This window comes from Acanthaster planci, linkage group LG03 (genome assembly GCF_054643075.1).
Source record: "Acanthaster planci isolate LZ-2023a linkage group LG03, COTS_SCS, whole genome shotgun sequence".
In the NCBI taxonomy this organism is placed as follows: Eukaryota; Metazoa; Echinodermata; class Asteroidea; order Valvatida; family Acanthasteridae; genus Acanthaster; species Acanthaster planci.
The window spans coordinates 6,820,143-6,837,838 of NC_141779.1; the positions used below are offsets into that span (position 1 = coordinate 6,820,143).

Sequence of the window (17,696 nt, forward strand, 5' to 3'; positions counted from 1 at the left end):
CATCTCTTTTTAGGTTAAAGTTCATTAGGTCATAACTAACACTTGGCCCTGTCCAACTCGAATCCGGAACGACAAGAACAAACATCAAGCCTTGGAATAGGACATACACTCCTTCCTACTGTTAATGTCATTAATCCCTTTGGACACTCAAGACATTGATTTCCTCTCAAAGTCAATCCTGTCAACATTCATTCTCCCCCCAGTTTTTCAACATGGAGATGTCTCAACAATCATGCAATCAATTGTACAACACACATGGGCATCAGCAATAAATCTCCATCTGTGTGTATCTTGTCACCTTAGAAATGTTTGTGGTTCTCATACAATGACATCGTTTTGAATTCTGCTTCTTCCCCCTTTGGTCTGTCAACATTACCAAGGGTATTCGCTCGCATAACTAGAGTGGCTGCAGCATATGAACTAGATCTAATATGCTATGATCTCCCAATATCTCAACAACTGGGATTTCTAGTGAACTCCAAGAAATCAAGTCTTGTCTTCCTCTGAACCACCCCAATATCAGAATAGCATGTTCAACTCGAGCATGTGTTGCTGACTTTGGATAGTGCATATGTCTTTATCATCAACAGTGGATCTCGCTTCATTATGTCTTACAACCAGCCCCATAAATCTTCTCCCATGGTATTGCTTATGCATCAGACCACTACAGCAACACCCACAATACGCTATTTTCCCAAATGAGGTCCAGTCACCATACTTGTGCCCATATTGCTACTAAATTCACATTTTTGTTGCTGTATAGACAACCTCAACATCAACAACAACCTTCACTTTCCACAACCACCCCAGAGATTATGATCACCACAACTGCATTGCCATAGGGCTGGGAGCATTGATGCCCCCCCCCCCGTGCCCTGGATCTTCATGCAGTGTTTCGTGCCTTCCATCACTTCTCGTCTACACTCAAGACCATGTCAGTGCCGACCCAGTCAGATGCTGTGATAGCTCATGTCATCTAATGAGGTGTCACTTGCCTGTTCGGTCTATATCTATAGACACGGGATATTCTCAGCTGGACAATAGTCAGTGCAGTGAATCTCTTGGCTGTCCAAAATCCTGGCACTTCAAACAATCTAGCAGATGCCCTTTCACAAGGGGCAGTTCTTCCACAGAGGCAACTCTTCACCAAGAACTTATTTGCCACACTTGACAGACTTCATATTGACCTGTTTGCATCAACATGAAATATTCACTGTCTGGTATCCAGAGCCAGGTTGCCCAATCCACAGGCATGGCCAACAGACACCCTCTCAGTCAGTTAATACATATGCCTCTCCACCAAAAACTTTATTTCTGAGTGGTACTCCCAAGATACAGCAAAGAACTATGTCACATAATTCTTATTGCTTTGCTTTAGCCACACCAACCATTCCCTCAGCTGACCAGACCCCTTGTCAATCCACCACTTATACTTAGTACACAAGCAGGTCTCCTGCGTTCACATACCCCTGTCCAGCGTACATATGCGAATTTCCTATGTGCCTATTACAATTCGCTGAAGGGGATTATGCATGCTGCCCTTTACCCTCCACAGTGCACTGCATCCCTGCTGCCATGTTCATCCTTCTTTTTTCAGCGCCTATTATTTACGGACGTGTCTTTTGTGACATTTTCGGATTCTTAAGTTCCATACCTTCGCGTTTGTGAATTGACTTGATTCCTGTTTTGAAATAAAGAGTGATTTCTTATCTCTTGGTAAGAGTGCTTATTCTCCTATATTTCGTTCTTTGCATGCTGTGTTTTTCTTGTGGTTCTTTTCTGCCCCTTTTTTTTCTGTCGTCATATACATGTTGGGATGTGACTTACCGTGATGTGTGACGTGGGTATGGCCGTTGAACAGGGTTGGAGGGCCCTTTGTTCATTATGTGGTGCGTGCGTTCGAATAATAACAGCCCAACGCAGTACGAGTCTGGCTGCGGAACGGGCTCGGTGGACTGCCCTGCTCCCTTTATGGGGCGGTTCTGCATAATCCAATTAGCGGCTCGATGAGGAGAGACCCTGAATAGACTGGGGTTGAGCGGAGGTACCGCAATATGCCAAGATCGCTGATGACCACTACCAGGATTGATCGGGCTGAGAGAGCGGTACCGAAACAATGCCCTTGATCACTGATGACTATAACCCACCTACCTACCTACCCATTGGGCCGAGCGTGCTGGTCTACTATCCCTGGTCATCAATGCCCACTCTGCACCTATCAATCGGGTTGAGCGGATTTACTACAACAATACCCTTGATTAAGATTGTCTGGGAGTAATGAGCCAGTCCTTTCTCCATACCGCAGGTCCCAGGCTTCACCATCAACCACAACCCCAGACAACCCTACGGACCAATGGCTCAGCAGGGCCCATGGGGCAATGGCATGCTGTCTGCCCCGGGCCCTTCACCAGCTCCTGCTTGCTGGGCAACACTCGCTCGGAAGTTGGGCCAGTCAACTCCCTCCAAGCAGGCAACGGGCTTCACAGTGGGATTGCCATGCTCCACCGCTGTCATGGGCGAGTCAACAACTCGGCATGCTCCCCAGCCTTCTGTTGCCTTGGATGATGGTGCCCCTTCTGGACTGCTACACCACTGGGGCTTCCGTCAACCACACCTCATACGCAGCTCCAACCTGCCGTTGGACTCCGGTTATGAGCCCACCGATCCTGATCTCTGACGCTCCTGGCAGGAGACGACTGACCCCTCGGGGATCCTCGCCCGGTCCTTTCTCCCACATACCAGCCTCCAGCTCCCCACTCCGGCGAAGACTAAGAAGTGCAAGGCCAAGTCATCGGCTTCTTCTTCATCCAAGGCCAAGAATAGACGCCACTCCAAGCCAGATCCACCTCTATGGATGGAGACCCTCCAGCCTCTCTCGGAGGCCTTCACTTCGCTCACCCGCAAGATAGACTCTAAACCTCAGCCAGCGGCGACAGCACCTGACCCAGACCCTCTCCTGGCCATCCCACCTCACGCCCACTTGCCCCTTTCAGAGTCCAAGGTGACTTCTATCCTCTGACTGGAACCGTCTCCTCAGCAAGCTCTGGCGCCGGACCAAGTCCGGACTCACGGTGACCCACTCAGCTCGGAACACGACTCGGCCCTTCCCCCTGCCGGCCTTCAGCCCTAATCTTCTGAGGATGATGACATCGACTCTGTGGCTAGTGTGACTCAACCGGAGGGTCGCCTCTGCCTTCTTCAGCATGACATGATCCATGTTCTTGGGCTCCCGTTATCGGATCCTATGCTGACGGAACAGGGACATACTTCATTCAAGCGCCACCCTTCACGTCTTGAATTAGCTTAGCCCATCTTCCCAGAGATCCCTCTAGATCGTTCCTGTGTGAAGATGATGAGTGCCTTCGCAAAAGCTAAATGCTAGCGTGCAATCCCTCCCAGGGCCTTGTCTTACTACCGTTTTCCTCAAGAGAATCTGACTCGCTTCCTGTCGACCCCAGATATTCCCGACGCTGCCAGAGACAAGATCTTGTTCGATTCTGGCCAACGAAATGCCTTCCAGGATAAGGACAAGGCTAACTTTGACTCAGTCCTCCGTCGCCTCGACATGGCATCCTGCTTTGGCCTCTGATGTTCGGCCTTTCTCCTCCCTCTATCAGTGTATATTGTGAAGAAGACTCCCCTGTCTCCCCAGACTTTGCGACCCTAGTCCTGCGAGGCCCCAATGAGGGACTTAATTTGACTTTTGAACAGTTCACTTGCATTACCCTTCTGGCTACTTCTAGCCGTAAACGCCATGAATATTCCCTATTGATCTGTCAGAAATAAATTCATGGATCTCCCCCTTCTGGGGATTACCTCTTTGCTGGGAAGTTCACAGAAGTCCTTGAGTCTGAGGTGAAACATATGGAGACCGCTAAGAAGATTTCACTTCGCAAACCTGCACCTTCACACTGGCAGCCTCCACCACCACCGAGACGATGGGTGAACCAGCCCATGCCTGCAGGTCGCCCTTTTAGCCGTCCACTCCGGGCAGCTACTTGGTCATCGGGCCCCCGGCGAGCTCCACCTACAACTACTCCTATAAGATTCCAGCCACGCCCTCTTGGCCGTGGGTTTTCACATTGTGCCCCCGGTCCTACTGGAGGATGGCGCCGGTGACTACTCCCATTCGTCTTTGGTGGCCGCTGAACCTGTCAACAGCCGCCTGGGCAGTTTCATCGGGTTCTAGTGGGAAATCACTGCAGACAGCTAGGTCCTCTCCACCATTGCCCATGGCTACTCCCTTGAGTTCACAAGCTCCCCGCCATCGGGGATGGTCTTCCACTCCACTCCTCCCCCATGCGACAAGTCCAAGCACTTGGCTCTCGTGGAGGAGATTACAACATTGCTACGCAAAGGAGCCATCACACTGGTGCATTCAAACCAGCTGTCCACCAGCTTTCTTTCGTCATTCTTTCTGACACCCAAGAAAGAACCAGGAAAGTGGCGACCAATAATCAATCTGAAACCGCTCAACATGTTCATCAAACGAAGACAGCTTTGAATTGAGACCCTGAGCGTTGTCCTACCCTCTTTACCAGTCCCGTATTGGGCCACCTCTATAGCTCTACGGGACACGTATCTCCGTATCCCGATACACAAACAGCACCGCAAGTTCCTCCGCTTCAAGTACTGCGGCCAAACCTTCCAGTTTCAGGCTCTTCTTTTCGGCCTCTCAACCTCACCAAGGATCTTTACCAGGATCGCCAAGACTCTCGCTGCCTACTTGCAACAGCGTGATGTCCTTCTGTTTCAATCTGTGGACGACTGGCTGATCATCAATCGCCTCCCGGATGAAGCAAGAGCCGACACTTCTCTCACCCTCAATGTCGCAGCATGCCTAGGGTTCCTCATCAACGACGACAAGTCAGCCCTCGATCCATCACAACGGCCAACCTGCCTAGGGGTAGCCCTTAACCTCCTCAAAGGCATTGCAGCTCCGACACCGGAATGCATCCTCAATCTGCATCAATGCGCCCTTCAGTTTTTGTAGTCTGAGACACATCCAGCGATAGCCTGGCTCCGTCTTCTTGGACTAATGGCCAGTTTGGTCAACCTCGTCCCATGGTGGCGACTGCGGATGTGGCCACTTCAACTAAATCTTCTATCTCGGTACCGCCCCAAGAGCAACCCACCGGATGTTCACAACCACCTCCAGTGGTGGACCATCAACAAGCACCTGTGGACGGGCAGTCCCTTTATTCCATGGAGACCGAACATCACAATGACAATGAACACATCACTATTTCGATGAGGGACCTCCCTTCCTCCGCTCCATGCGTCCTGGGTTTGGGACTCTTCCTTGCGCAACAAACACATCAACCTGCTGGAACTTCATGCAGTATTCAATGCCCTTCGCCACTTCCAGCAGCACTTAGTGGGTCTCTCGGTTCGAATCCAGAGTGACAACTCCACAGTGGTAGCGTACATCAACCACCAAGGCAGTACTCGCTCCCCCCAGCTTTGCGTCCTTACATGGCAGATCTTCATGTGGGCGAGCGATAATGGGATTGCCATCCTGGCCGTCCACATAGCAGGAACAACCAACAGCATAGCAGACGCTCTCTCTCAGGGCACTGTCCACCCTACGGAGTGGACTCTTCAGTCAGATCAGATTTTCACAGAGATTGAGCGTCCCCATGTTGCCCTCCTTCATTGGCCGACAATACTCATCTCCCGACGTTTTACTCCAGGTTTCCTCACCCGCAAGCTTGGGCGAGGGATGCTCTACAGGTGGATTGGTCCGGCCTCCTGGCGTATGCCTTTCCCCCCATCTCTCTCATCCTTCCTGTCATATCCAAGATAGAACAAGCGACATGCCAGATCCTCCTCATCGCCCCGTTCTGGCTTCGACAACCGTTGTTCCCAAGACTCACGAGGCTCTTGGTTCGACGACCACTAATCCTTCTGCCCAGGGAGGATATTATTTGTCAACCCAGGTCAAGAATCCTCCATTCAGCACTGAACGATCTTCACTTGATGTGTTGGGCATTGCCCAACAATCATCCAGAGTGTCAGGCCTTTCTACGGATGCTGCATCCATGGCGGCCTGGGCCGATGACTGTCCACACGCAACATTTACAACAATTGACTACAAAATTTTACTAGATGGTGTGACGACCATGATGTTTCTCCAGCTGAAGCTTCTGTAAGCTCCATTGCAGACTTTTTCATGTATCTCTTTCACTCGGGCCTCCAGATTGGCACCATCCACAACTACTGGTCGGCCTTGGCAGCTGTTCACTTGTGGTTCAGTGATGGATCAACGATATCTGATAACGCTGCCATCCACCATCTCCTTCGGGTTCACCTTATCCCAGCCATCGAGTTCCTGACAAAGAACCAGACACCTGCCTTCCGGCCTCCAGACATATTTGTCCCCGACATAACGTCTCTTTTGGGAGATAACTCTGACAAGAACTGGTGTCTGGTTCGTACTCTCAAGTGGTATCTCACCAGGACCAAGCTGGGAGGGAACCTGGTTCCAGACTCGTCATCACAACCACAAAGCCCTTTCATCCAGCGGCGAAGGAAACTATTGTCTGATGGACAGTCTTGGCCATCATCTTCATGAACCAAGACTGGCCGACTCAGCATGACAAGGCGACCCGTTCTCATGTCAGAGCCCATGATGTTCGGGCCCCCTCTTCATCCTGGTCGTACTTCAGAGGCCTCTCCCTGGCGGATATATGCCAGGTGGTTTGCTGGAGATCCCCCTCCACCTTCACCAAGTGCTACCTGAAGAATGTCCTGCTGAGCGAGACAACTCACGGCGCAGCAACTTTGCGGTTGGGACAGCATCCAGCACCGTCCCACTCCGAACAATGAATTCTTCATTGTAGATACCTCTTTCTCTGGTGAGTGTTCGCTTGGGCGATGCCCGTCTATGTTCTCTAGTAACTACTCTCCCGTCGCCGACCTTCTTCCAGGGTATGGTGCCACTCTGCATATGTAAGCTGGACAGAGGTATTTCAACGCAGGAGACTCCTCCCCCACATTAGTGTAGACCTTTGTCCAGCCACTCCCGCCCGTCCTTTCCCCACTTTGGCTCTGGGAATTTCTCCGCTTCGAAAAGAAGGAGGAACATGGTGGCAAGACCGCAGTGCATTGTGGAGGGTCAAGGGGCAGCATGCATAATCAAGTCTTTTCAGCAAATTGAAATAGGCACATGAGAAATTTCCAAAATCCAAGATTCGGCACCTACAATTGGAGGTTCTACATCTATCTTGCTGGTCCTTGTGCAATGATCCTTCAAGGTAGCAGGCCTTCATAGTGACACTGTAGCCATGGCAACTTGTTGAAAATGGTGTGATATCTGACAGTCAACTACAACATTTCATTTGTTGTTGCACAGAGCAATGTTTATCATAACCTGAATCATCTATAACTACCGTTACAGATTTTCCTCCATCTTTATTTTTTGGCCGTCAAGTAGTGATGATCCATAACTACTGCTTAGCTATCACAGCAGTTCACTTCAGTGTTTATGATGACCTTAACCACTTACTACCGGTGGTAGTTATCAATGGTGCTGGGGCAGGATATTTATCATTTTTTTCTGTTTTCAAAATTCTTTAAAAATTCCTGTCTTCATTTACTGGACACTTACATCCAAACGAAGGACTGTCTAGTGGCCTTTCTAGCCTGACAGACAAAATCTATTGAGGCCCGAATATTTCAGCCAGGTCTGCAGCCTTGTAAAAAGAGCCCAGATTGTGTGGTGTTATATAACTTTCTTTTGTTCACAAACCTGGCACAGTGCGCTACTGAACTCTTTTCAACAGGGGCTAGATTAGCGTGCAGCAGTGCTGGTGGAGTGCTTTTGTCCGCGGTGGTAATCAGCTCGCTCTAAATGCCCCAAACTGTGGTATACTGTTTCAAAACAAGGCTGTATTATCTCCATTTTTGAGAGTGAACAAATGTCGGTAATGCCCAGCAGCCTGGTCTTTTATTCCGAGTATTGTCTTTTGTTACAAGGCCCGGTTCCCTTTGTTCGAGTTCGGAGACCCCGGCCACACATATAAAGCTTATGTGTCTGGTACCGGAATCCCCAGCAGGAAGTGGTTAAATCTCAAAAGCACAAACTTTGAACATCTAGGGGAAATCTTTGTCTATCCTAGAACTGGCAGTCTTCAACCGCTCTATAGAACCCCTCCCACACCAATTTGCCAAGCGTCTCCTCATAATACATGCCAGGATGAAACTGACCTCCCCGTCAGTGGTGATGACATCATGCTGATAAAGTGAACTGCACACACTTTCCATTACCAAGGGACACAATATGTCAGAACTCCACGGAACCTGCTTCATCCCTGAACTGCGGTTCCAGACTAAATATCATTCACCTAACTCTGAACCTCTAGATATCTTTGAAACGAACATCAACTCTCACTCAGGAGTCTTATTGATAAAACTCTGTGCCTATCCAAGACCCTAATCTTTCCTGGTACATTCATTACTTCAACTCATCTCCTTGTTCAGTGACACATGACACCACTGCCTGCTCTAATAGCCAGTAGTAAATTGTAAGTATAGATTGGCTTCATATTGACAACACTCAAAGTCTGTTCGGGAGATGTGCACATCATGGGCATACTTCAAGGGTGACTATTGTCGACATCTGCAAAGTGGCATGTTGGAAATTCCCTTCCACATATGCGCCCTGTCCCCTGGCAGGTATCTTACAATCAGATTTTACCCACAGCAGGGCAGTTCATATATCAGCAATGAGCAATACCAAAGTTCCTCAACCCCACTTCGGAGAAGTCTTCCTGCTATATATCTAGTATCCTTTGTGGGTGAGCATCATTGAGACCTTGCAATTTATATCATGTGTGTTTCCATCTACCCTTTGGGCAGGTGTGAATATCAAATTCATATTTATGACCAATATCAAATAGTTCTGGTTTCACCCAGATGCATGGTACAGGTGATTTTAAATACACAACAAAAAATTGAAATTCTAAGTTTATTGTACTACTCGCAGCAAAAGGAATGCAAGGGAACATATATTTGATTTGATATTTTAGGCTTGTAAATTGGCAACAGATGACTTTATCATGACATCATTATTCGGGGACTATCTTGGCATTAAAGTCTGTGATTGATGTAACTTTGATGGGGATGAAAAATTGCTAAATGATCAAAATGGCCTCATAAAAACTGTACAAAGTGAATGGGTTAAATTAAATATTCAAAATTTCATCAAAAATTACACGATGACATCCCATCATGACATCATATATCAGGAAAGATATGTGCTCTGAGGTCTTTGGATTGTGTAAGATGATGTTTTCATCGTTATATACAATTAACATCTTCCCAACGCAAAAATACATCTTGAAAATAGCTCGCGGTACCCGCTGCTTCATTTGACTCGGACCGGCCAGCCAACCCCGGCAAGCTCGGTGGTCGAGTGGTTAAGACATCTGCACTAGTAAGCAGGAGGTCGTGGGTTCGAGTCCCACCCGAGTAAGCTTGTGAGGTTTTTTCGCAAGCTCTCGGACAAGCACTGAGCATACAGTGTTTATTAATATACGTTGGGTAAGGGCAAACCCGTTATATACAATCAATTGGACATACAGTTCTGGAAATAAGGGCCTGCAAAGAACACAACTTTGAAGGCATGTCACGTAACTTTTATTTCGTCATCTTGATGTCATACTTTAAGAAATATCTATGCACAGTGGTTTTATTTTTGTAGAAGTTTGATAAAGACCTGGACTTGTAAAGGCACTTTATTTATGTACTAAAAAGTCTGTACCAAAAAAAAAGAAAAAAATGGTAAACAGTTTTTCAAATGAAGCAAAAAGCACAAGTTAAAACAAAAAGAATGTGTTTTCCACAGATTGTGGACAAGATGCCAGACTTGTGGAAGAGCCAATAAATCGTCTTGGTTATGAAATCAAAGGTGGCTTTTTTGCATAGTTCAGGGCTCTTTAATACTCTTTCATTTTACATATGACCATTCAGTACAAACTTTGCTTTCGTCCTTCAGGCTGCCTGAGTTTGCTACTCTGTTGGAGTCTGTTCTTGAGAATTGCCTTTTCAACATTGTCACTGAAGCAGGCACTGGAGAAACCAATTTGACGGCACGTCCTCGTCTGATTGCTCTGCCACCGAGTAGTATACCACTTGCATCGCCAGATCCCCCAAATGCTGCTCCTACTGTGAGGATTGGCATTAAAAGGACCAATAGTGCCATCCAATCCACATAATCTGAGTTGCAGAAGCTTCTCGCAGAAGATGGAGTTTGCAGTGTTGTTGCTGTGTTGAGAGAGAGTTGTACATGTTCAGCATTTGAATTGTTGAATTGAAATTTGAAATTGATTTGATTTGAAATTGTTGTTGACCTAGACTGTTGCCAGGATTAGGGCATATTTTCTCTGATGCGTAAGGGCGGGAAAGATTTTAGAGGTCAGCTTAGATCAGGTTACAAAGTTTGGGTCTCATTAAACATTATTCTCCCAAGTTTATTTCATGAAACCCTCTTGTTTCCTTACAAAACAAACTGTACTATAGCCCCCAAACAGTTAAGAATTTCTGTGTAAGGGCCCATGTAGCAACTACTCACACATTTAGAGAACTTGTTAAGAAATTTAATCATTTGATTGACACTGTTAGCCTACATTTACATGCACATGGGCAACAGGCACAGCCCTAATTTGCACTTTATTCTAGGAATTTGGAATTCTAGTCTTTCATCGGTTGGATTATTTTTGTGTTTTAGCACAGTAGACGTACGTGTACTGTACGTGCAAAACAGTGAACAAAATGGTACCGATAAATGACTTAATGTTGAGTGCTCAGCTCACTTTTGTCTAGTCTTTTACACTTGATCACCATATAGTTGCACAATTTGGCCCAAATAACCAGATTGCAATTTTACTATGTTCTAGTGCTGAGCAGGGAATTAGTGCATTTAAGGAAAAAGCAGCCATCAAGTGCACAGTTATTATTATTATTCATTATTCCGCTCAACATGAACTTTGTTTACACAATACGCTTGGGAAACGCAACTTAAATGAAGGATGTAATGATGGCTCTGGAGAGTTTGTTTTTCAACATTTTAACTGGAGAAGCTTACAATGAAGACTTGTCACCTTTCAAGACTGGCAGTGAAACCATTTTCCCATAGGAAAGTTCATAACGTATCCCCAGACGGCTGTGTAATTAATGGGCCCCCAGCTGTACTGAGAGAGGGCATAATTTTCCTATCAACAGAGGCTTCTTTGGTGGTAACTGACATATCACTGGTTTATGAAAAAAAATGCAAACAATTCAGTTGCATCTTTAACACCACCACAAACATGGCTTTTTTAACCAATGAGGGGGTGCTTTTGCTCAAGGGTAATTTTTAAAATGCCCCATGGACATGTAACCAATTTTTGTCCTTCCGTTTCATTTTCCAGTCTTGTGATTTTTAAAAGCACCTGCATTCGTGAAATGGTGCTACATGTTCCACCCTTTTTGGGGATGGGGATTATTGAACATAATTGAAAAAAAATGGACTGTTATTGAGAATGTTATTCTCCCATCTCCAACATGGATATGCCAGTGCTTTTGTGCAGTAGTTTTAGCAATTATTTAAGTACAATTGACATATTATAGCATTGCAGACACTGCTGAACAGAAAGGTTCTGGTTTTCTTAGCGCCTCATGAAAAATGCATTTTCTAAGCATACTTTTGAATTTAATTTTTCTAAATGTGTATAGAGGTCCATGTTTGAAACTAAAATGTCATGGCTACTTCTGCAATTACTAGGGTTGGCCCAGGTCAGTGTAATTAGCTTAGATCAAACGGTAGAGGGAGTACCTGCAGGTCTGTGAAAGGAACAAATCATCACCGATGTTCAGGCTGGGCCAGGTCAAGATAGAAAACAAAGGGGTTTTTCAGGTTCAGGGAAAAAAAGATCTTAAATTAATTTGCTGGGAGTCATTTATGGAATTTTGTAGTATACTGTGATGACGTATAAAAAAAAAATCCAATTTCTGCTATTAAATGAAAAGGTTATGGGGAATTTTATTTGTATTGTACCCAGACCTGTCTATACCATCTGTCGAAAAGTTACCACCAGAGGTAGCAAATGAATTTGGATTGGGCTCAGTATTGCATTTATACTTGATACCTTGGGCTTGAGTGTGATATGTGCATTGTAAAGACTTTCATGCATAGCATTTTATAGCCGGAAAATATGGGATTTTATTAAAATTTTAAATCCTCTATATTATCATTCTATTCATAACAGATTTGTAAAAGTATTTTTAAATGATGAGAGTTGTTAAGTGGTCCCTGCACATTCCAGTGGAGGAACAGACCTTTTTTCATGGGAAGGTATTTCAATTGTTCTGTGAATCTGTCTTCTTCGGTGTTAAATGGGGTGGTGTCAGACTGTGTTAGATTCCAATCCTTCAATTTTAAATGTTATATCATTTAGATAACAGCATTAATTTGTAATAGACTTTTATTTCATTGCTGTTATTTTGTATTGTAAGGTTCCCAAAATGAAAACTTAATCTCACTTTCTGTTGAAGATGGCCAACGCTTGAATTCAGGGCCTGTTAATTTGTTTTACAGGGATCTCAATCAGTGATCCCGTTGCTGGTTCATTCCATTCATTGGGCAGGTTGTGGTGTCAGTAAACTAACAAGATTTGAAACGAACAGGCCCACAGTCTAATTTGGAACCAGCATGTAGCTGCATAGCTGTGAATGCAAAACTATCCAGGGCATGCTGAAGTACGGACACTAGTCTTGGCTGAAGACTGGATTTGCATTGCAACTCCAGTAGAATTTGTCTCAATCAATATTGGAACCCTCTACTGTTACTGCGATTCAGCTGTGTTAGCAGCTCATGCCAGCCCTGTGGTGTATGAAGACAAAAACAATGTAGATATACCAGTGTGGGCGGTATCTGTACATGTACATGTCCCCTTTACTGTTGAATATTTGGAATATATACAGACAGCATATCTCAAGTACTACTTTGGAGGTGGCATAAATTGGATGCATACCAAGATGGCAACAACAGATGATTAAAAGAGCATTTTTCCTTTCTGTGTGGTTGCCATATTATTTGTTTTATTTGGTGTTTGGTGCCTTGTCATTCAATAATCAACATGGGACTTAATGTACCAATGCCCGTTACGTTCCATACAAACTGCATTTTAACACATATTTTTTTACATGGACATGGCAAAAGTGAAACGGGTCATTTCAAAGTACACATATGTAATTAGTGCAGCAACACTGAGAGCTTGCATTATTAATGGGGACTGAACATGGGAAAGTATCATTTGGGGAATCCAGCCCATAACAATAAACCTTAACTTTGAAAATGGTTTTGTGTACACTGCCTTTTTAATTTATTTTCTTCGTATATTCATCAAATAGATACAGATATTACACAGTCTGGTACTTTATCACTGATTGCAGCATCCAAACTGAAAGTTTTGTAATTGTCTTTTTTTTTCATTGCATTAAATGTAGCTTGTGTTTTACATTGAAGATTGTGTACATGAAGTTAATGTACATTTGTGTAAAAAATGAAAACATGTTGTGTATCACTTAAGGGACAAATACTGTTTCCAATTTCAAATGGAGCAGTCATTAAGGAGAACCTACAGTCATTCGAAATACATTCTTTACTGCATTAGTTTTGTAATTCATTTAATGAACAGGCAATTTGAACTTTAAGTTGTGTTGTACTGTCTACCTTGCATTATCTCCAAATAAAATTGCATTTTGCCATGAAATGAAGTCTCACTCTTCAGAAAAACCCAATATGTGAAATATAAGATATAAAATACGTCATTAAAATAAGTCAAATTCTTTGCCCCGTTTCAGACAAATATTGAACGTCCCAAAGTGAAAAATCAAATGTTTATTCGCCTATGTCTACAAAACCGATTTTGGGGGGTTGGAAAAGATAATACTGCTTTTCTTCTGTTAAAAATTAACATCTGTTAGATATTGTTGTAAATTTGTGAATTCTCGGTTGCAGAATCCCAGTGTGGACAAGATTTACTTCAAGACCTCCCAAATTTTGCTGCAAGCGTTGTTGATTTAGAGCGGTACGTGATTAGCTTGGGTGGTGCGATAACATCAATACAGAGTTGTATGGATTGGCCATTGCAACGTGCACCATAGCCTGGGACCTAGGCCATGTAGGCCAGGTGTATTTAACATGGAAGGTGTAGAAAAGGTTTGGGGCATTATGGGTGTAGCAGTTGCCTACCCTTGCACAGAACTGTCATTCTTATGTTCCGCCAGTGATGGGTGTGGGAAGGGGTGCCACTTACCCCCCCCCTCAAAAAAAATTGGATTTAATTAACATGCAAGGTACAAGTTCCATCGCTATGCCAAATGATTAAGGGCACCACACTTAATGCTAATCAGCAACGTAAGAATAACATTTCCAGTGGAAATGTCACTTAAGAACAATGCTATTTATACTAATGAGGGTTTTAATTAGTATGAAAGGTACAAGTTTGAAATCAAGTCAGGAAGCTAGAGGGTGGTGGCGTCACATAAGAATGACAATTGTGGTGGAAAGGTCAAATAAGAACAGGTCAAAGATCACTGATTAAGCCAGAAACTAATTAAAATGGCCATACATGTATCTTGTACAGCAGATTGGAATGAGGAGGGGTAAGGATATCAAAAGTCTTGCAAATACTACTTCTAACTTCGTCAAATATGGGCAAAATGCCTAAACATGGTACTAAATTCACCCCTTATTATTTTATCACCCACTTGTAGTAGAGACAATGAGATTCCACTTCACTGAACCTATGTCCGCCTTCGTATCGACAGCGTGTATGTACTAGTACAAGCATTGCAGTTGGTGGGGCTGCTGGAAAACAAATATATCATTTTTGACTCACCTGCTAGCGCACTAAACACTAGGTTTAAAACTTGATAAGCCTACTTGTTGGAGGGGTTACAATTCTTTCACATATTTACAGGCATAACTGTTGTCTTAAAGGACAGGTGACTTCCTGATACCATAATTGTAAGGGGAGCTATAGCAGACAATCAGTCGCATTGTACATTGGCCATGTACAACCATTGACATGTCCTGAAGTGGCCTGTCCATTACGTTCGCAATCTGGAAGCAGGGCAACATTCTCAACCATGCCTGTGTGGTTTTAAGCATGTACTTTCCCTGTTAATTAAACGTTACAATTAAGGGTAGTATAATTAACCTTTGACCTATTCTTAAGTGTCCTTTTTTCTTCCATAGTTTCCATAATATGTTAGTGATTCTGAATGAGGCCACCACCCTTTTTCCTCCTGACTTGGTTTCAAACTTATACATTTCATGTTAATTAAAACCCTCATTAGCACTAATTAATGCCATTCTTAAGTGGCATTTGCACTGGAAATGTTATTCTTACATTTCTGATTGGTGCCCTTAATCATTTGGCATAGCGATGGAACTTGCACCTTGCATGGTAATTAAATCAAATTTTTTTTTGGGGGGGGGTAAGTGGCGCCCTCTCTTCCCACACTCACCACTGGCGGAACGTAAGAATGACAACTGTTAAATCCGGCACCCCAAACCTCTTGAACGTTTTATGTTAAATAAACCTTGCCTAGCTCCTGGACTACCGCGAGTGTGAAGTCAAGGGGAATGTGTGTGCTATTCACAAGTGGAGTGTGTAGTGGAGTGAATGTCAAGCTTCAGGTTCAGGTTTGTGTCATCCAAGGCTTATGTCATTCTTGGAAAGAGTTCAATATAAGGACGCCACTTGACACCCCGTGCATAAACCCTTAGAGACTGGTCTGCAAAAGTCTGCATTCTGTGTAAACGACTTGACTCGGCATTATCCCTCCTAATTTGATTTTTGTGGACGTGTTTTTACTTTGTGATAGCTAATAATATACTTTTAGGTCATCATAGGGAGTAACTGGCATCCTATATGGAATTCTTTCCTTGGTTCTGTTTATGGGAGCTGTGGCATGTCTTGCCGTAGGCTGGACACTCCTGGCAGTTGTAGTCCAAGTAATTTAGACTGCAAATGGCCTTTTGTATAATTTGGACACAGTCGAGTAATACATATGGAATCCAAGTACCCTCCATACACTCCATCAGTCCATTAATTCATATCATTCAAAATAGCTTGTGCATTGTGGTATGTACCCTGAATCAAAGTCCTTGGGATTCGCATCCAAAATGGTCCTTACAGTGTCCGATGCACCCGACTATAAGTGAGCATTGGAGATTCCAATAATGATGATAAGGTTTGCTTACCTATGGGATGAAAAGAGGAATTTCCCCTTCAAATCGGGAATGTCGCTCTTGTCGTTGAGCTCAAAGTCGCCATCTTCTTCATAGAGCCATTTAAATTTTCCTGGAGACGACGTCACGGCACACTGACATAGAGCACCATTCACAAAAAGCATGCCATGTATTGGCGCACGGATGGCTGATTCCTAAGCATCGCATTGTCCAATGTACAGTTTCGATGTGGTCACAGTTCGCTCATCACTCGCGCCCCAGCAGGACGCTGGGAAGAACTAGGCTTTGGGCTTTGCACTGTGGTTGGATACTTGTGCACGACCTCCGACCGTGATATTATCACTTCCTATCAGCGAAGCATTATTTGTAGTTTTTGGTTCACCAATGTCAATGCTTTGATGCATGCCAAAGTAGTGCTTATACGCTAGAAACATGGTATTGATACAACTACAGTTTCTAGGGGTAGGAAACTGGGCTCAGATTGACAAATTTTATTGAGTAGCTGCAGATTTCAGGTCAAATATACACGACCACGCACAAGGAGGCGGAAGTTGGCATCATCAATCACATTACAAAGGTTAAAAGTATAATGAAAAGGGAAAAGTTCATAAGTATACGTACATAAATATAACAAACATGTAAATACTTATTAAATTACACTGCAAAGATAACATACAGCCCAACCTGAGAATGAATGTACTGCTTCACAAGTCTGAACATCTTCCACTTGTATAGGATTAAGGCTAAATTCAATGTTGAGTTCTAGGCCAACATGTCTATACACAAAAAAGACTTGAAATATAACACCATTCACTGAGAGTCAGAGCACGTATGTGCCACCAACTTGCTTAGTTTTCACGCATGTGCACTGTGGCATTAAAGGTCCCATTGATATGGCTGCTTCCGGTAAATATTTGGATAAAATCAGTCATCTTTCGTAATCAAAAATCTTTGGAAGTTTTTGTGATTTTTTTGCTTTAAAAGGAATATTTATGGGTTAAGCTTAATAAATTTTGTCATTTTGCTGGAAAATAACCAGTATTTCTTGGGGAAAAGGTAATGTAACATGTCATAATTTTGTCAATTTTGTAACACCGCGTTAAATTTTGGGGCATTTTCAAAGGTATTTTTTCCCATGTTCACCACTTTTCTCAAAGTCTTACCTAGAAGATATTTCTTGAATACAGATTAAACAAAGTTATTAGATGATTGGCACACCGTAAGAAATCAGTGTTGCCGAGTATCCTCCACTTCTTTGGTGTTAGTATTATGTCAGTGTTCCGATGCAGATGCATACATGTACGTGTCGTGCCTGTGCGTGGCTTGCAACTGCCATCACACTGCTGGTGACTTGATCACTTCTATCTTCATGTGTTAGTTGAGTCCACGGTAAGTCGTAGTAAAAAAAATCATAATTGTCTTAAATTTCTTTTTCTCTCCACATGTGATAAAC

The 17,696-nt window shown here is 43.9% G+C and overlaps 1 protein-coding gene across 3 annotated transcripts in view; it reads left to right on the top strand.

Moving 5' to 3' along the window:
- cfap65 (cilia and flagella associated protein 65) overlaps window positions 1–13,506 on the top strand; it is a 340,657-nt gene extending 327,151 nt beyond the window's left edge. For all 3 annotated transcript variants that reach the window (XM_022246076.2, XM_022246058.2, XM_022246112.2), the window contains exon 34: window positions 9,998–13,506. In XM_022246076.2, the coding sequence (XP_022101768.2) occupies window positions 9,998–10,217 (220 nt within the window). In that variant the 3' untranslated portion in view covers window positions 10,218–13,506. The remainder of the gene's footprint in view (window positions 1–9,997) is intronic.
- The last annotated feature ends 4,190 nt before the right edge of the window (window positions 13,507–17,696 follow it).